This window comes from Paroedura picta, chromosome 7 (genome assembly GCF_049243985.1).
Source record: "Paroedura picta isolate Pp20150507F chromosome 7, Ppicta_v3.0, whole genome shotgun sequence".
NCBI lineage: Eukaryota > Metazoa > Chordata > Lepidosauria > Squamata > Gekkonidae > Paroedura > Paroedura picta.
In genome coordinates, this window is record NC_135375.1 from 15,260,925 (window position 1) to 15,281,180 (window position 20,256).

Below are 20,256 nucleotides of genomic sequence, written 5' to 3' on the forward strand. Positions count from 1 at the left end.
TTCTGCAGATTCTATCTTTATTTTCCACCTCTCTGAATCCTCATTTCCCATAAAATTTTCTTTAAAAAAAAACCTCCCAGTCAAGATTTACAGGTCAGGCCGAGTTCTAACGTGATCAAAAGACCCCTCAGCCATCTTCAGTTGTGCCTAAGGGTGGTGGTGGGAGGGAATCCTGCTTTGCATCATTAAATCTTCCAATGATGAGTCCAGATGCGTGCCTCCCATGGTTCCAATGTCAGCTTTCATTTTTAATCTGTAGCTTTAGAAAAGCTTTCAGGAGAGTGGCTGTCTGACACTCCCTAAGGCTGAATGCTGGCCTGCATAATGAAACCCTGACATTGGCCAGAAGAGTGTTGAGGACCACTGGAGGAGGTGTAAATTAGTGGAGCTTAGTAACTCATTTGTGGATACTCTGGCTGATCCAAGACACTCCACTGAAACCTTATTATTGCATTTGCAACAGATGTTAGCTTTTGTCAAGACATTAACCTAATGTCATGAGCCAACATGGTGTAGTGCAGCCTTGCTCAACTCCTTTGAGAAACCCCTGAAACATTCCTCAGCTTTGAAAAACCCAAGAAGTGGCGTGATCGTGCAGAATATGATTGGGAAGCAGAGCTGTGTACATGCCCACCTGGGCCCCTCCCCTTCTGACCCCCTCCAGGCCCATCATTGGCCATTTGAGAGGGGGGCAGGTTGACATGATTATATATGATCATAGCACCATTAACTCCCACTCATTTTTGAAAACCTTCCAGGCTGTCAGGACACCCCAGGGTTTCATGAAACCCTGGTAGAGAAAGCCTGGTGTAGTAGTTCACCCTTACAGGGTGTCTGTTGTGGGGAAAGGAAGAGAAAGGTATTTGTAAACCACTTTGGGACTCTTTCAGGTCGTGAAAGGTGGGGTGTACAAAACCAGCTCTTCTTCTTTGTCCTCCTCTCTTAGAACTGCTGACCCATGCCTGTTCTATAGCCCTTCCCTGTTTCCTTGGGACTAGACCATCCAATTCTATAAAACAACAGCAATTTCTCTTTGCTACCCAGTGTGAGTTATTAGGCATCTCACCAGGGGCAGCGTGCGAACACTGAGCTTGTGCCCAGGAATTGTAATGATTAATTATCATTATACAATGTCTGTAGATTTTACCCTGGGCTTTTCCGCTTTCTCATTTTCCTCCCTTGTAAGTTCCTGTTTCTTGGGATGTGTGTGTGGGGGGGGGGGGAGAGAGAATCCTGTTCTGCCCGTGTTTTGCTCCCTCTAGTGGTCGATTCAACATCATATTGGTTTATATAAAACTTCAGTTCAGATTTGCAAAGAGATATGCCATACATCAACTGACGTAAGACTGAATCAGCCACTAGAGGGAGGTAAACACAAGTAGAGGGAAGGGGGAAAAAAGAAACAGAAACTTACAAGTGAAGAAAATGAGAATGCAAAAACAAAAAAGCCATTGGTTGTGCACCTTTGATGAGGTGCTTTATGTCCTTTGCACATCAGTGTTGGAACAAGCATTTCACCTGCAGCATACTTATTATACTCTGGATGAAGGCTGGCTCCTGATTACAAGATACTTACTGAAAGTGCTTACCTTGACCAGGACTTGTTTTTGAACCATTAGAGGCCTCAAATAGTTTTATCTGGTCTTTAGGTCCGTAGTGTCCTGAGTATATCTTTTTATGTAAAGGAGCCAACTGGCTATAGCAGTTATTGGATTTATTGTATATTTTACATATGCTGGTTTTATTTAATGCCTGGCCATTGATAATGGTGGTAAGGCCAAAATGTCTCTGGTTAGTGGAGGCATCCGTATGTATGTACATCTTGATTTTATCGAGGCTATGCTATAAGACTTGAGTTTTTAACTCAATTAATTAATACTGGTACTATAATTTTTAAAACTGTATTCTACTCTGTATAGGCTTCGGTTCAACCCCCTTGTGTTGACCTTAATTTCTTGAAAGCAACAGACCCACCTGATCACAAGCCACTGAGATCACATATTTAACAAAATATATATATATATATATATATATTTAAACCCTGACATGTAATTCAGCACCTTCAGACTCTTTCTTGCCCTGATCTGGTGGCTGAGGCAAACTGGATCCCATCAGATCTTGGAAGCTAAACACGGCCAACCCTGGCCAACATTTGGATGTGAGACCTCCAAGAAGTTGGGTGGTAGTTCCTCCAAGGAACACTAGGGGTCATCACAGTACGGAGGCAAGCAATGGCAAACCACCTCTGAACGTCCCTTGCCTGGCAGTCAGACAATCTCCTGATTTCCAGGCTACACTATTAGGGGCCATACAATAAAATGATAATAAATAGAATCTTTTCTTCTAAAACAAACAAGTACATATTTAGTCTTTAGGGAAGCAACAACAGCCAAATGTGTGTTTATGGTTGCTTTGTGCACAGTCACTGCCATTCCGATGTGCATTTCTTTGGCATCTGAAAGTCCCAGACTGCTGTGCAGGCAGGATTCCAGCTGCTCCATAACCCCATGGAGCAGCTGGCACCGACCAACATGTAGTTCCAGTTGGCTGTCACTCGCAACGGCCCCTGTTGTCCAGTTACAGGAGGGAGGAGCTGCAGGGACTCAATCCAGCCTTTAAACTGCTTTGCTGCATTGCAAAGTCAGCCAGAAGTCCATTCAAGCAGACCCAACTACTGGATAGGAATTTGGAGCATCAGACACTATAGTACTTCAACCAGATAGGAATATATAAAATTCTCCTTCCCTTGTACATGTTCCAAGAGGAGTTGTGTACGTTCCAAGAGGAATTAGGGCTTCAGTAGTACAGTTCTAGCTTTGGACATGGAAAAATCCAGGTTAAGTTTCCCCTACTTAGCCCGTGGGGTAAGCAAATCACCTGTCAGGTTTCTTGTGAATCTCTAATCCAGGGATTCCCAACCAGGAACCCTGAGGCTCAGTGAGAGTCCTCCAGCCTTTCCCCTATATGCTGCCTTAATGCATAGCTAGGAAAGCAGGGAACCAACCACTTTGGTGTAGAGGTGTAGTGGTTTGAGTGCGGAGTTCTAATCTGGCAAATCGGGTTCAATTCTGTGCTCCCCCACATGCAGCCAACTGGGTGACCTTGGGCTTCCCATAGGACTGATAAAACTGTTCTGACCGGGCAGTGATATCAGGGCTCTCTCAGCCTCACCCACCTCACAGGGTGTCTGTTGTGGGGAGAGGAAAGGGAAGGCGAATGTAAGCCGCTTTGAGACTCCTTCAGGTAGAGAAAAGCAGCATCTAAGAACCAACTCTTCTTCTTCTTCAGCAATCTCAGGGCTCTCTCAGCCTCACCCACCCCACAGGGTGTCTGTTGTGGGGAGAGGAATCATCATCATCATCATCTTCTTCTTCTTCTTCTTCATCATCATCATCTTCATCTTCTTCATCTTCTTCTTCTTCTTCTTCTGTTGTCCTGGGGCTGTTGTTCTTGCGTGATTACCACATAGGGAAAGGGGGTGAAGCCTGAATGCTCACACTTACCTCAAAACACCTCCTTTATCTCCCCCCTCAGTTCGCCTCAGGCATGGAATGCAGAGGTGGCCAGCTGACATCACTTCCTGCCCAATTCTAGGGCTCCTCAAAGCATAAAAAAATATATCAGGGGCTCCTCTATGGTCAAGAGGTTGAAAAAGGCTGCTCTGATCCAAAACAGCATGGAATACAAAGGCGAAGGACTTGGGGGAGGGAATGGGTAAGCTTCAGGCCTGGATTTGAAGTTCTTGCAGAAGCTGTAGGTTAGGGTTGCTGGCTCTGGATTGAGGAATTCTTGGCTATGTAGGATGAAGCCTAGGGGAGGGACCTCAGTGGAGTAAAAATTCCATGAAGCCGGGGTGGCAAAACTGGGCTCATGGTAATTGTAGTCCATGGACATCTGGTGAGCCACAGTTTGGCCACTCCTGGTGTGTAGAACACCATAAAGGTTGTTCTCTGAGCTGCCATTTTCTCATGAGAGAGGAACTTATCTCTGTCCTCTGGAGACCAGCTGTAGTTCTAAAACTCCAGGCCCTGCTTGGAGGTTCACAGTGGCCTAAAGGCTCTGGTGATCATGTCTTCAGATGAGAAGAACAAGGGTTGTTTTTTAAACCCCACTGCTCACTACCCAAAGGAGTCTCCAAGTGGCTTGCAATTGCCCTCCCCTACCTCTCACTACGACAGATACCCTCTGAGGTAGGTGGGACTGAGAGAGCCCTGAGAGAACTGCTCTTTTACAACAGCTCTAACAGAACAGCCCAAGTTTACCCAGCTGGATGCATGTAGAGGAGCAGGGAATCAAACCCGGCTCACCAGATTAGAAGCCACCACTCTTAGCCACTGCACCGAGCGACCTCTCTTTTCGGGCGTTGATAGCCCGGTCATCTTTTGATTTAATGTATGGAGGGGGCAAATCTATTTATTTCATCAGGATCCCCCCCTCCCAAAGATTAATTCCAAATTGGAACAGAGGGAGTTTTTCCCAGCTTTTACGTTCTCATATTTTGCATCACTGTCCGATCTGCATTAAAAGATGTCGTGTTTAATGGCCCAGCTATAAATGGGCCATTCTTTGGCGGAAATGATGGCTTGTTATCGAGCCCTGACGCTCCTACATTCCCGGTGCCACAGGTACAGGCCCACCGCGTTTAACTCGATCCTCTTCGGCCAAACGAAGCACTCACTGATGGGAACAAATGCCAGGGAGCAATGATTTCACTCTCTGCTCGCCCTTGCCAGAGGCGTAACCAAGCAACAAATGGACATGAAAGCGGAACGGAACTTGCGCGTCTCTCCGGGTTTCCGGCCAAACTTACGGCTGCCTCACATCGGCAGAGTGTTTCGGACGAGGCTCATCGGGGAGTTTCAGAGCTGTGATAATCAATCCACCGTTGCTTGCCTGGGTGCAAACAACAGGGTGGGGGAAGAGGGCGGGGAACTGGAAATGGCGCCGTACACAGCAAACCCTTCCTGTTGGATTGTCTCTTTTTATGCTATTTATTTATTTATTTATTTGTTTGTTTGTTTGTTTGTTTATTTATTATGTAATGGCATGATAATAATAAACTGTATTTTTATACCCCGCCCTCCCTAGAGAGCTCAGGGCGGGTGACAGTCTCTTAATTAAATCAAAATACAAGAGGCAGCTTGGTGTAGTGGTTAGGAGTGCGGACTTCTAATGTGGCCAGCCGGGTTTGATTCCCTGTTCCCCCACATGCAGCCTGTTGGGTGACCTTGGGCTCAGTGCCCCACAGCACTGTTAAAGCTGTTCTGGCTGAGCAATCATATCAGGGCTCCCTCAGCCTCCCCTCCCTCACAGGGTGTCTGTTGTGGGGAGAGGAAAGGGAAGGCGACTGTAAGCCACTTTGAGACTCCTTTGGGTAGAGAAAAGCGGCATATAAGGACCAACTCTTCTTCTTCTGCCACACAGGGAATCTGTTGTGGGGAGAGCCTCAACTAATACATCCTGGGTTGACGTGGCGTATCCAAATCACGAAAGACTTGACACAGGATAATAAAGCAGGCATTGACATCTCTGGAAAACCAAGTATTACAGCTGTCTGGAGGACAAATGGCCTCGGGGGTAGCTTAAGCAGAAATTAATTAGGCAGCCTCTTTGTCAAAAACCCTCATCAGATCCAGTTACCATAATATCTTCAAGCTGTAAGGCATCTCATCTGTAACAAAACGTTCTTCTGTCCTTCTGATACATGTAGGCTTGTCCTGATTTTTCCACAAAGACCCAGTTTCTACTGCAAACAGTTAAGAAGCACCATTCAGACATATTTTACCAAATCCACATCACCCTCCTTCCCTGGTGATGGTGGTGGTGTTTTTGTTTTTGTTATTAATTTGATTTATATCCCACCCCTTACTCTGTGTCTCAGGGCAGCTAGCAGCATAGTAAAGGTAAAGGTATCCCCTGTGCAAGCACCAAGTCATGCCTGACCCTTGGGGTGATGGCCTCTAGCATTTTCATGGCAGACTCAATACGGGGTGGTTTGCCAGTGCCTTCCCCAGTCATTACTGTTTACTCCCCAGCAAGCAAGCTGGATACTCATTTTACTGACCTCGGAAGGATGGAAGGCTGAGTCAACCTTGAGCTGGCTGCTGGGATTGAACTCCCAACCTCATGGGCAGACAGCTTCAGACAGCATTTCTGCTGCCTTACCACTTTGCACCACAAGAGGCTTGGCTAGCAGCATAGTTAAATACAATATAGGGTATATTAAATACAACATAGGGAACATAGGGATCTCTCGGTGTTGTTGCTGTTGGCTCTCCAGGGGAACTAGTTGGCTACCATGTGAGACAAGATGCTGGACTAGAAGTACCACTGGTCTAATCCAGCAGGGCTTTTCTTGTGTTCTTATCTAGGGAAGGCCTGAGCCTCTATGCCCTGTTGCTGGCCCTCCAGAGGACCTGCTTGGCCACAGTGTGAGACAAGATGCTGGACTAGAAGGACCACTGGTCTGATCCTGCAGGGCTTTTCTTGTGTTCTTATCAAGGGAAGGCCTGAGCCTCTATGCCCTATTGCTGGCCCTCTAGAGGAACTGTTTGGCCAGTTTGGTGTAGTGGTTAGGAGTGCGGACTTCTAATCTGGCGAGCCGGGTTCGATTCTGCGCTCCCCCACATGCATCCAGCTGGGTGACCTTGGGCTCGCCACGGCACTGATAAAATTGTTCTGACCGAGCAGTGATATCAGGGCTCTCTCAGCCTCACCCACCCCACAGGGTGTCTGTTGTGGGGAGAGGAATGTGAAGGCGACTGTAAGCCGCTTTGAGCCTCCTTCGGGTAGGGAAAAGCGGCATATAAGAACCAACTCTTCTTCTTCTTCTTCTTCATTGTGTGATACAAGGTTCTAGACTACGTGGGCCATTGGTGTGATCCAGCAGGACTCTTCTTACGTTCTTATGACTTACCTACACCTTTCCTTCCCTCTGATTCCCTCGCAGCTGTGAATGAAGCACCAGCCCCTCAGCAGACCACCATGTTACCACAGACCCAACCCGAACATCCCACCAGCGAGGATGCGCCCAGCAGGACCATTCCAACCGCATGTGTCCGGCCGACACATCCGCTCCGCAGTTTCGCCAATCCCTTGCTACCTCCACCAATGAGTGCAATAGAACCGAAAGTCCCTTATACACCACTCTTATCTCAAACAGGTAAGGCAGCTGTCGGAACTGGTGCCCACATAACCGGGGCCATGGCCAAGATGGGACCAGAATGAGTTGCTAAGCCATGTTGTTGGGGGCAGTGACATCACTTCTGGGGAAAGCTCAGGGAATTGCCAGAGATGTTATGACAAACCGCAGAGTTTCTGGTTATTCCTAGCTAGTGCAGGATTTCTCAACCGTGGTTTCATGGAACCCTAGCATTTCTTGACAGCCCCAGATGAGTGGGAGTTAATTATTTTTAGCATTTGCCAGGTGATATCTCCTTACATGGCCATGTCAACCCACCTCTCCCCCCAAATGGCCAATGGTGGGCCTGGAGGGGATGGGAAGGGGAGGGGCCCTGGGTGGGTGTGTCCACATCTATGTTTCCCAGCCGTATTCTGCATGATCCCACCACTTCTGGCGTTCCTTGAAGCCTGAAGAATGTTTCAGGGGTTTCTCAATATTAAAAAAAGTTGAGAAAAAGATGGAAATGACATTGGTCTCTCTAGGACAGACGTCATCTCACTTGTAATGCTGGTGTGTTTTGTTTTTTTTAAATATACACCCTGACAGGGGGCTTTGAAGCCCTGTCACCACCCCATCTGGAGCACTGATTCACTCAGCCAAAGATTTTTTATTTTCAGCAACACAGGCTTTAAATTGTTGTGAGTTGACAGCTGTCACTGACGGCTACGTTCCTTTTGAATAGGGAAATTTCTGCTTCTTTGAGAAATCAGGGGCTATGACGGTGCCCCGGCCTTCAGTGCTATTATTCTAGTCACTCCCTGTCTGTGACCACTTGGAATTTACCTGGTTCGGAGCAGATATTTCAAGATCACCGTTATCATCCCAGGTGACAATGAAAAAGTCCCCCTGGACCGACTAAGATAATAGCAGGGATAAGGTCCTTGAAAAGGGCAAGAGAACATTTCTGTAAGCAAGGGAGCGAAGGTGGTATGGTATAGCCCAGCTTTTCTCAACTTTGTTACCATTGAGAAACCTCTAAAACATTCTTCAGGCTTTGAGAAACCCCAGAAGTGGCGTGATCGTGTAGAATCTGGTCCACAGCAGAGCTGTGGACATGCTCACCCAGGGCCCCACCCCTTCCCACCCCCTCCAGGCCCATCACTAGCCATTTTGGGAGGGGGGACAATGGTCAGCATGACCATATATGGTCATATCACAATTAATGTTTAATGTTTATTTACATGCTTGCTTGCTTGAATGCATGCATGCATGCATACACTTTGGCCACCCTTGATCTAGTCCAAACCCTTGTACAATGCAGAGAACTCACATTTTCCTCCCCCTTACTCTGTAGTCAGCCCTACTCTGTGTCCAGCTTTAGTTTCCCTGGGCTGATCCGGCCAGCAGGAAAACTCTTCCCAACCTCAACATGACAAGTGGCATTCTCCTGGGCCCATAAGAAAGGGCCACACGAGCCATTCACTCTCTCATCCTTTCCTGCCCTCCCCTCTCTCTGCCTCAATTCACTGTGACTTATAGACCTTACAAAATACCCTTGTTCATCTTGAGGGTGCCGTCGGGCCTGAATCTTGCTCTTCTTCTGCAAACCGACACCTTTGTCATTTGTGAAGCTTTCCGGGGATGGGTTGCTTGTTCTGAAATCCAACCGCAAGTTCCCCGTAGGGATGTGCAGGGGAAGAAAAATCCAGAACACTTAGGGTTCAGAAGAACCCGCCTCAAATGGGTATTGACTTGGCCAAAGCAGCTTTGGAGATGTTTCGATCGAGGCAGTCCGAAGTGCACAACCCTAGTTACAAGCAGAGAGTATGACATTATCTTGCACGCAACTTTTCCTTGCAACTCATGCAATGGAAACTGTTTGGAAGGCCAGGTCTATATTTAGCTCCTCTGTCTTCTCAGGTTGCTTAATCCTCAGCCGATAAGAATTACACAACCGTCGGCATGTGTGTGTGTGTGTGGGGGGGGGGACAGCATGCTTTCCCCTTCAGACACTTGCTATCATCACTGAATAATCCTCTTTTGATGGGACACCAAAGCTTGCAAATCCTGAAACATGAAAGGGGATCTTTTTTCTTTCTTTCTTTTTTTTTTTTTTTTACTAACTCCTCCTGGTACTTAATCTTTCCTTTTATGATCTCCGGGTGGTCGCGACTACTTAAATGAAATGTAATCAATCCCTGCTCAGTTATATCCTCAGGAGCAATGCCTTTGCTTTTCTGAGAGGTGTGAGTTATAAAGCCATGCTAGGAAACTGGTGTGGTATAATGAGTGTTGGACTGGGAGCTGCTGGGAGACTGGGTTTTGAATAAAGCCAACTGGGTGACCTTGGGCCAGTCACAGTTCTCTTAGAGCTGTTCTGACTGAGCAGTAATATCAGGGCTCTCTCAGCCCCCACCTACCTCACAGGGTGTCTGTTGTGGGGAGAGGCAAGGGAAGGTGACTGTAAGCCTCTTTGAGACTCCTTCAGGTAGAGAAAAGTGGCACCTAAGAACCAACTGTTCTTCTTCTTCAGTAATATTAGGGCTTTCTCAGCCTCTCCTCCCTCACAGGGTGTCTGTTGTCGGGAGAGGAAAGGGAAAGCGATTGGAAGCCTCTTTGAGACTCCTTCGGGTAGAGAAAGGTGGAGCATAAAAAACAATTCTTCTTCTTCTTCAACCCAAGTGACATACAGCTCTGGATTCTGCTGTGATTATTTAGTAGCTGAGCATTTCCTAGCAAACACGCGCCGTACGCAGCAACAGTATTGGAAGGGATGTTCCTTTTTGGCATGGGGACTACAGGAGAGGTGGGAAAGTTGTCATCTGCTGGGGGTTCCCTGCTCAGCAGGCCAGGTGTGCAGGCCAGGTATGCTGAACTCTACAGCAAGTTTCATCTAAGTTGCTCAGGGAGGCCTTCTAATAGTAACAAAATAGCCAGCATTTGCACCTGGCAGCTATATAGCATCCAAAGAACGAGCTAATGAAATGCTTAATAACCCTTTGGAGGAAATAAAGCTGTCCTATATTAAATTCCTGCTGTGTCTATGCACTATGGTAATATTGTCAGTTCTTCAATTTATTTATTTTCCTCATTACTTTCTCCACTTCTTCCCTCCCTCCCACCCTTCCTTTCTGTCTTTTCTTCCCTCCCTTTCTCTTTTTCTTTGTTTTCCTCCCTCCCTCCCTCCCTCCCTCCCTCCCTCCCTCCCTCCCTCCCTCCCTCTCTCTCTCTCTCTCTCTCTCTCTCTCTTTCTTTCTTTCTTTCTTTCTTTCTTTCACTCCCTCCTTCCCTTTCTCCAGCTTGGTATAGTGGTTAAGAGCAGCAGCTTCCAATCTAGAGAACTGGGCTTGATTCTCCACTTCTCTGCATGCAGCCAGCTGGGTGACCTTGGGACAGTCACAGTTCTGTTAGGGCTGTTCTCACAGAGCAGGTCTGTCTAAGCTCTCTCAGCCCCACTTACTTCACAGCGTGTCTGTTGTGGGGAGAGGAAGGGAAGGGGATTGTAAGCCAATCTGAGACTCCTTTGGGTACTGAAAAATTGAGTATTAAATCGAATTCTCTCTCTCCTTCCTTCCTTCCTTCCTTCCTTCCTTCCTTCCTTCCTTCCTTCCTTCCTTCCTTCCTTCCTTCCTTCCTTCCTTCCTTCCTAACATTTCACTAGCTTGGCAAATGAGAACCTGAGTGTCTTGGATTCAATTAATTCTATAATTGGCCTAATTCCATTTACCCGCTGTTTTGACCCCATGTACATGGAGCCTTTGAACTTTTGTTCATTTCACTGGGAGAGCTTTTTAATTAGTCCATGCTTTGAAAAGAAAGAGACTGTTCCCCATGTTTTCACGGATCATCTACTGGACATATCGCCGAGGCAACCGCACAACTAGCTGCGTCTTCATTGGGTTTTGTCCGACACTTTCTTTAAAAAAGAAATCAGGAACTCACATTTAATGTTCATCATTCTCAGGAGCTTCTGAAGTAGGTTCCGTCAAATGGGGGTGTTGTTTTCTGGCAGAGAAAAGGTTCCGGATGGTGTGTTCTTTAGAACCAGTGTAGTCAACCCATGGTCCTCCAGATGTTCATGGACTATGCTGGCAGGGGCTCATGGGAATTGTAGTCCATGAACATCTGGAGGAGCACAGGTTGACTACCCCTGCTTTAGAATGTGCCTTATAACTCTGACCAGCAATGGTCAATTCCTTTCATGTTGATTGGCTGAAATCTCTCCAATCAAATCCAAGGTGTTAATAAACTTAAACCAGGGATTCTGGTGGCAGAGGAGGCTTACTCCTTGCTCCATCTTGGCAACTTTCTCAACTATTGGCACTGCGACATCCAATCCTAGAAGAGATCACGTGCTCATTGGTGTAGGTCATGTCCTAATAGAAAGGCAGAGTGGTGTCGGGGGTTAAGTGGGGCGACCTCTAATCTGGAGAACCAGGTTCGATTCCCCACTCCTCCATGTGCAGCCAGCTGGATGACCTTGGGCTAGTCCCAGTTCTCTCTGAGGTCTCTCGATTTTATGAAAGATGCTTGTCATTGATGCTTGAAGCTGATCCTGCATTGAGCAGAAGGTTGGACGAGATGGCCTCTTCCAGCCCTAGGATTCTAACTGGGTGACACTGGGCTAGTCACAGTTCTCTCAGAGTTCTCTCAGCCCCACCGGCCTCAAACAAGGTCTGTTGTGGGGAGCGGATGGGAAGGTGATCGACAGCCACTCTGAGATGCCTTTGGGTAGAGAAAAGTGGGGTATCAAAACCCACACTTCTACTTGTAGCCACCATCTGTGGTGGTATAGTCCAGAGAGGGAGGATATGGCCCATTTGATTTTATGTGCTTGCTCCTACCTCAGCCTTATGCCCCTACATGCCCCTAAGCTCCCACCAGTGGCTTCCCCATTGTCTCCCAGCAGCGAGGAGAATTTCCCCTTCTTTGCTTACTTGTTTTGCTTTTCTTGCTGCTTATTTTCTTCACCTCGGGCTTTTAATGATAACCTGTTGCTCATCGCGATGGAAAGAGGGTGTGCGTGTGCAGGGAACCTTAATTGCCATTTTGGTTTCTCATTAGCAGTGCCCAAATGGAAACCATCTGCCTTTGTGCTCAGGAAGCGGCTCTTTAAGGCACAGTTACATCAATTAATGAGTTACATATGAGTAACATGATTTCCCCCCCTTCCCCCCTCCCCACCCGTGGGGCTCACAGGTGCATCTCTTCCTTGTGCCAGGAATATATTAGCAAAGTTTATTTATCCCGTGCATTTTATGTGCCAGACCTAAATGGGTTTTGAATGACTAGTTTGCTTTAGGAAGAAAAAAGGAAGAGATAGCCCTGTCATTTATTTTGCATTAGCTTAATTAATAATCCTATATCCATTCTTATTTAAATGGTCTTCGACCAAAATACAAGAGTAGAAGAAAGGAAAAAAATGTGTAGTACTTTAGGATGAAGGATCAGTCAATAGGAGTGTTAAATTTTAAACTGAAAAAGGTATTATTTTAAAATATTAAAAAGAAACATTATGAATTTTAAAGAGGTTCAAGGATCAGTTTTGGGAACTTTGTGCATGTATCCCAGGCTTTCTCAGCCAGGGTTTTGTTAAACCCAGGGGTTTCTTGACAGCCCTGGAAGGGTTGCCCAAATGGATGGGTGTTAATTAATTATTTATGTATTTTTTAAAAATTTGTTAAACATCTATTGGGTGATATGACCATATATGGTCATGGCAAACCCCCCCCCCCCACACACACACACACACACCATCCCAGAATAGCCAGTGATGGGCTTGGAGGGGGTGGAAACTTCAGTCCCATCCAAAAAAACTCCATCCGGACAACTGAGGCAAGACCTGGCACCCCTCAGCTGTTTAGGGAGGGAAAGAAAGAAATCTTTTCTCCCTCCATACAAGTAGATGACTTCTGCTATTGCCAATAAAAAAACAATCAGCAGTAAGCCAAAAGAGGTCACAGAGGTGGACATATGCAGAACAAGGGGGGAAATCCCCATGAGAAATATAGTAATCCAGAGGTAGTTACCTAAGGTTTCCAAATATCAGTGCAAGGACTGAGTTTACATTATTAAATACAAAGCCATCAGATTAAAAGACCCTGGATTAAGTATCAAGTATTAAAACATTGCTCAAACAATCAGGAACCACTAAAGGCTGAAAGCATAATCTTATCTCCGGAACAACTCTAGTGTAAAAGCACAAAATCAACTACTTAATTGCACTTTTTAAGCTGAAACACGTCTATCGTTATAATATTTGTTCAAATACTTGTACACGGTTTTGATACAGTCTGCCCAGGTTCCTGTTGCGACAATATCCTGCTAGGTTCAGTTTTTAATTTTTACAGTGTCCCAACTGGCAAAAAAAAATGATGGGTTTTGTGTTATTCTTTTCGTATTTATCCTATGTTTTGTATTTAATCGTGTAAACTCAGTCTCTGTACTGATATCTGAAAACTTTAGGCAGCCTTTCTTACCATTGAGAAACCCCCTGAAACATTCTTCAGGCTTCAAAATAAATCCGGAAGTGGCACCAAAATGCAGAATATGGTTGGGAAGCAGAGCTGTGTCCATGACCACCCGGGGCCCCTCCTCTTCCCCCACCAGGTCGGTCATTGGCCCCTGGGGGAGAGTGTCAACATGACCATATCACCAAATAAATGTGTATATATATATAAATTATTGTGACATGATCATATATGGTCATGTTAACTTGCACCTCTCCCCCAATAAAAATGGCCAGTGATAGCCAATGATGGGGGTGGGAAGGGACTCTGGGTGGGCATGTGCACAGCTATGCTTCCCAACCATATTCTGCCTGATCACGTTTCAGGGTAAGAAAGTTGAGAAAGGATGTACTAGGCCTATGGTTGAGGCCAGAAGAAAAACATCTGGGCTTCCCCGCTGAAAAATCCACCCAAAGATTATTTTTTTAAAACCCTCCAAGCTCTGTGCAACCCCCATAGAGACAAAAAAGGAAGGCTTTATTGTTGTTAACTGCCCCGAGCACACTACTATGCCACAGTGGGCTCCAGGGCCAAGAGCCTGTGCAAGGTGAGCGAGAGCTCACCACTCCTGATGGCTCCTGAAGCCACCACTGTGAACCACTGGCCTCCAGCAGCCTGAAATGGAGGGGACCTGTAGCTGCCAACAAGAGCCCCCCCCCCCCATGGATTGGTGGGAGCCATGGCAACCCTGCTCCTTCCCTTCTATCTGTTGGGGGGTGGGCATGACAGGGCCAGGGCATAGCCCCTTTTGTTTCCCAGTCCACCCCTGAGCAGAATTCAATCAGAAAGGTGTACCCAGGATCCCTTGCAGGGTTCTAGGAGCTGCACAACCAAATGTCATCTCAGCACTGAAGAAGAAGAGTTGGTTCTTATATGCCACTTTTCTCTACCAGAAGGAGTCTTAAAGCGGCTTCCATTCACCTTCCCTTCCTCTTCCCACAACATGCACCCTGTCAGATAGAAGAAGGAAAAGAGTTGGTTTTATACCCTGCTTTTCTCTACCCAAAGGAGTCTTAAAGTGGCTTACAAGTGCCTTCCCTTCCTCTCCCCACACCAATAAAATCTTTGATTTTATTGTGCTACTTCAGACCAACATGGCTACTCATTTGAATTTCCCCACAACAGATTTCCCTGACAGATAGAAGAAGGAGAAGAGCTTTTATACCCTGCTTTTCTCTACCAGAAGGAGTCTCAAAGCGGCTTACAGTAGCCTTCCCTTCCAACAACAGGTGCCCTGTGAGGTAGGTGGGGCTGAGAGAGCCCTGATGCTCTGTGAGAACAGCACTATCAGGGCTGTGATGAGCCCAAGGTCATCCAGATGGCTGCATGTGGAGGAGCAGGGAATCAAAACCGGCTCACCAGATTGGAAGCCCCATCTCTTAACCACTACAGCACACTGGGCCTCTGGGCCATGTCTCTTAGATCACGCATTACAGCCATTCAGTTTAACAAATTATCTGCAGCAAATTCTGGCTAAAGTCATTTTCGGGCTTCCTTTTTTTCTTTTTTCTTTTTTTTTTTGGTACTTGGATTTGTACTTTCCTTTTTTATTCCTTTAAAAAAAAAAAACCTTCTATCTTCTCGGGATGACTGTATCTTCTCTTCCTGCTTTGAGGTTCCAAGAAGTTCAGCAAAAACCATTTATTAAAGAACTCATTTATTACAGCGCAGATAGCAAAGCGATTGTATCTTCTGAGGAATTCATTTAAGTCTCTCTTTTTTAGCTTTCCCTTTTTTCATTTCAGTTAAACTTGTATTATCAAAGGGATCCAGGCACACAGAAAATGTCTTGCTCCCTTTTTGTCATGTGCTCCCTTCTGGAAAGGTACTTATAACTGACAAAGTACAATGCGGGTCTATAATTTGTGAAACCAGACATTCTCGCTCGGAATATTGTCTCATCTTGGCTGGGGAACGCTTTAGCATTTTAAATTAATTTTAAAACATGAACCAAGTTCCTAAGAATGAAAGAGGGGACGAACTTCCAAATGCATTTTTAAAACATCCTACTGATGTTCTTTATTGTTAAGGAAGTTATTTGTGTTAGGGTTGCCAGCGCTGCGTTAGGAAATAACTGGAGACTTTGGGGGCAGAGCCAGGACTGGGTGGGATTTGGGACAGGGAAGGAACTTGGTGTCGTATAATGCTATGGCGTCGACCTTCCAAAGCAGCCCTTTTCTCCAGTGGAACTGAGCTCTTTCGCCTGGAGATGACCTGTAATTCTGGAGGACTCCCAGCTAACAGCCGTGGACTGGATGGCTCAGCCTAGCTTGATCTTGTCAGATCTCAGAAGCTAAACTGGGTCATACCCGGTTAATACTTGGATGGGAAACCACCAAAGAAGTCCTATGCAAAGTCCGGCAGTGACAAACCACCTCTGTATGGCATTCTTCCTGACCTGGATGGCCCAGGCTGGCCAGTCTCATGAGATCTTGGAAGCTCAACAAGGCTGGTTGATACTTGAATGGAAGATCACCAAGGAAGTCTTGGCAATGGCAAGCCATCTTCCAAACCTTATGAGATCACCATGAGTTGGCTGAGACTTAATGGCCCTTTCCCCCCTTCGACAACAGCCATGACTTCCCACAGAATAATAGGAAGAATCTTCATTTGGCCAAAGCATGCTGCTGGTGAGTCTGCATCAGATCCTTCATCCCTCCTCCTCCTCCTCCTCCTGAGGACCAAGCATGGCCTGGTCTACAAGAAGGCATCAAACCACCTGCCAAGCACAGGAAGCTATATTTATGGCTGAAAGCCGTTGTTTTCATTTCCCACTAATTTTCACTGGTGCTAAACATTTCAGGCTTGCGAGACTCTAAAAGTAAGTAAGTGAGACATGGAGGAGAATAGAAGAGCCAAGGGCTAAGTTTATTCTCCCTCTCCTGGGTGAACTTCATGACTGCTCAGAGGAGGCTGGCTTGGACAAACTATTAAATGGTCTTTTTCAAGCCAAGAGGCCAAATTCTGTGCTTATTTGTGCAGAGCCCAACATAAGATAATGGATTATAATAGTGGCTAGAGCAGGGATAGTCAACCTGTGGTCCTCCAGATGTGCATGGACTACAATTCCCATGAGCCCCTGCCAGCAAACGCTGGCAGGGGCTCATGGGAATTGTAGTCCATGCACATCTGGAGGACCACAGGCTGACTACCCCTGGGCTAGGGCACATTAAGATGTTTTATGCTTACGTTTCATATTCTTTTAGGTGATTTTAGTTTATTCAGATGGCTTTTTACTGTTTTTATCTGTAATTGATATTTGACGGTCCACGGCCACAATAAAAAAAAGTGCCACTAAGTGAGACGTCACACATTTCAACCCAGATGTATTCCCACATCGCTCGTGAGTCACATGCTAACGTGGTCCCCCGTTTGCCTCTTCCTCTTTCAGCATCCAACCTTCCGAAGGCTCAGGTGAAGACAGCATCCCTCGGGCTCGCCGGAAAGGCCAGATCCCCTCTGCTACCTGTCTCAGTGCCGACAGCTCCAGAAGCCTCAGAAGAGGGTCACAAACCAGCAGAGGATTCAGCTAATGTAAGGGCAAGTTGACTTCTGTTCTGGGCATGAGATGCTGGCAAGGCAAAAATGGCATTGCAAAAAATACATCCTGGCAAGCACTAGCAACTAAGTCACACCAGAAGAAAGACCTTTCCTCTATGCACCTTGTATGTCTGTGGAAGATCTTCCAGATGTTCTGTTCTAGTTGGAGAGGAATGGGAAGGCGACTGCAAGCCGCTTTGAGCCTCCTTCGGGTAGGGAAAAGCGGCATATAAGAACCAACTCTTCTTCTTCTTCTTCTTCTTCTTCTTCTTCTTCTTCTTCTTCTTCTTCTTCTTCTTCTTCTTCTTCTTCTTCTTCTTCTTCTTCTGTTATGGGGAACCCAACCATGCATATCTGGCGGTGCAAGCTGCCCATGAGGCTTCTGGTTGGCACCGTTCACATCTTGTCTGTTCTATGGAAACAGGCATGTTTTCAGTATACACAAACTGACAAATACATTATTTCAGGGACTGGTTTGTCCATGGCAAAGGCGAAAAGCCCCGCCTGTTGTCCTATTTGGGCAAAATGGAGACCACATGGAACAGGAGCTTCATGGGTTACTTGCCTGGTTGGATTACCCCAGCTGTATCGTCTGACATCCAATTAAGGTTTTCATTTAAACCTGAAAGTATCAGAGTTTCTAAGCTGTAAATATAAAACAAATCTCTTTCCTTAAGACTTTGTCTTTTGAAACCTTTCCACAATTCAGAATTCCTTATTTTTTAAAAGAAGCTTCAAAGAGAAGAACAAGAGGAGAGCTGATTTTTGTATTTTTAAAAAACCCTTTTCTCTACCTGGAGTATCAAAGTGTCTTATAATCGCCTTCCTTTCTCCCCACCCTGAGTAATAGGTGGGGCTGAGAGAGCTCTAACAGAACTGTGGATGTCCCAAGGTCACCCAGGTGGGTGGGTGTGTAATAGGAGCAGGGAATCAAATCCGGTTCTCCGGATCAGAGGCCACCGCACTACACCATGCTGGCTCTCTCAGAGAAATGGTGGACGAGCAGGGGCTGCATATTCCCAAAGCAAGCCGATTCCAGACCTTGAGTTTCATGCAAGGTATTTTGCCCTACGGAAGTCTTTGTAGCACCCTCTGCATGAAGGGTGTTAGATTTTAATCATCATCACCACCACCACCACCATCATCATCATCATCATCATCACCACCCTCATTTGGTTTCTAGGCCCCCTCTCTCCCATGGGGCTTGAGGCGGTTCGCAGCATATTAAAACATATACTTACACATCAAAATGCTAACATTCCAAACACTAAGAACACTAAAACACTAAAATAATAAACTCTCTGTCAAGTAGCAAATATAACTAGCTAGCTATCCCCTGCACCCTTAATATTTCCGCCATCGTTTTGTTCCCCACCTGTTGGACGCGGCAGGGACCTCTGTAGCACTGAGGAAAGTAGTTGGGGAGAACTGTAAGGATCATAGGGAGGCCCTTCCGTCGATCACCCTGGCCTCAGCCATTGGCCCAGTGGAAGAGCACCGCCTTACAGGCCCCGCAGAGCAGCCATAGCTCCATCCGGGCCCCGGTCTCATGCACTCCCGTGCTCCGCAAGCTTCACTGTCGATGTTGCTTTCTTTCCCACTCTGGCTCCAGCCTTCATCCGCCAGAGCCTTCACTCAACAAGTGTCATGCCAGCTCCGTGATTTGGAGGCCACCTCCTGCAAAGCAGCACCGCGGACTGAAACAAATGATAATTGACAAGAGCGGGAAGCACAAAAGGCGGGCTCACCTGTGGGCAAAATCCATTCCGACACAATGGCGTCCCTGGGCGGCCTGTGGATTATCGCCAGTCCTCCTTTGCCTCTGAAAGCTTTCCAAGCCTCAGCGGCTGAGCTGCAGGGAGAAGATAAGGCACTGCAGCCCTGTGCAGTTGGGAAGGGAGCAAGGAAATGAAAATGACCGCTTTGGCGGAGATGACGGGCACAAAGAGCCATTGACTGCGGAACGGCTTCAGCTCCGAATGTCTTACTTTAGAGCAGCGGGGCAAATTATTTCCCAAGTGGGCCGCGTTTTAGGCACTGCGGGTGGGGGAGCACTTAGAAGAGATAATGGCAGGGGAGCCAATGCAGCTCTTCAGGGGATCGGAAACCAGACTCTCAGTTGCGCTCACGGTCTAGACGTCGGAGAGTTAACTCTGTCAATCCCCTGTCCTCAAGTCTGGTCCTTTCATGCATGTTTCCCATTCCAAAGGTCCCTAAAGAAATACGTTATTTGTAGGATGTCCTTCTCACATCCTCCTGGCTGACATTACTGTTGCTGTATGCCATGGTTTCTCAATTGTTTTCCCAGTGAGAACCGCTGAAACGTTCTTTGGGCTTCGAGAAACCCTAGCAGTGGCACAATCATGCAGGATATGGTTGAGAAGCATAGCTGTGTACACGCCCACCCAATTCCCCTCCCCTTCCCACCCCCCAGGTCCATCATTGGCCATTTGGGGGGAGAGAGAGAGAGAGAGGTGGGCATAACCATATATGGTCATACCACCTGATAGAAACCCTTCCAGGGCCATCGAGAAACCCCAGGGTTTCCCAAACCCTGCTTAAGAAAGCCTGATGTCCACACATTCAATGCCATCATATTTTGAAGGTCTAAGGAACTCCATCTGGTCCAAAATGTGGAAGTGTGGGGCCTCATGGGGGCCCAGTGGATGGCACACATGACACAGATGCATTGGCTCCAGACTGATGACTGAATCAGGTTCAATTCCTATAAAGCAGGAATTCCCAATTTGCAGGAGCTCCAGAGAGGCTCCGTGGCCTTTCCCCTCCTATCTTAGTGGACATGGCCATAAGCTAGGGAACTGGCCATTTCCATTGGTTCCCCTCCCACATCCCAAATATGAGTTCTCTCATGGTTTCTGCACCTGGGAGGATGAGCCTGCATACCTCCTCCCACTTTAAACTGTCTCCTGACTCTCCCCTCTTGAGTCTGCCTGTTGACACATGTGATGATGTATCTTCCAGTGACATGTCACTTCCAGGAGGCATGGCAGGGAGGCGTAGCCAGCTGACATTACTTCCAGGGTTCCTCAAAGCCTGAACAATTATTTCCAGGGCTTCTTCATG

The 20,256-nt window shown here is 46.8% G+C and overlaps 1 protein-coding gene across 4 annotated transcripts in view; it reads left to right on the plus strand.

The window, feature by feature from the left end:
* The window catches only part of DCC (DCC netrin 1 receptor), a 939,742-nt gene that overhangs the window by 905,121 nt on the left and 14,365 nt on the right, over positions 1–20,256 (plus strand). For all 4 annotated transcript variants that reach the window (XM_077346794.1, XM_077346795.1, XM_077346796.1 and 1 more), the window contains exons 27-28: positions 6,950–7,162; positions 17,024–17,166. In XM_077346794.1, coding sequence (XP_077202909.1) covers positions 6,950–7,162; positions 17,024–17,166 — 356 coding nt within the window. The remainder of the gene's footprint in view (positions 1–6,949; positions 7,163–17,023; positions 17,167–20,256) is intronic.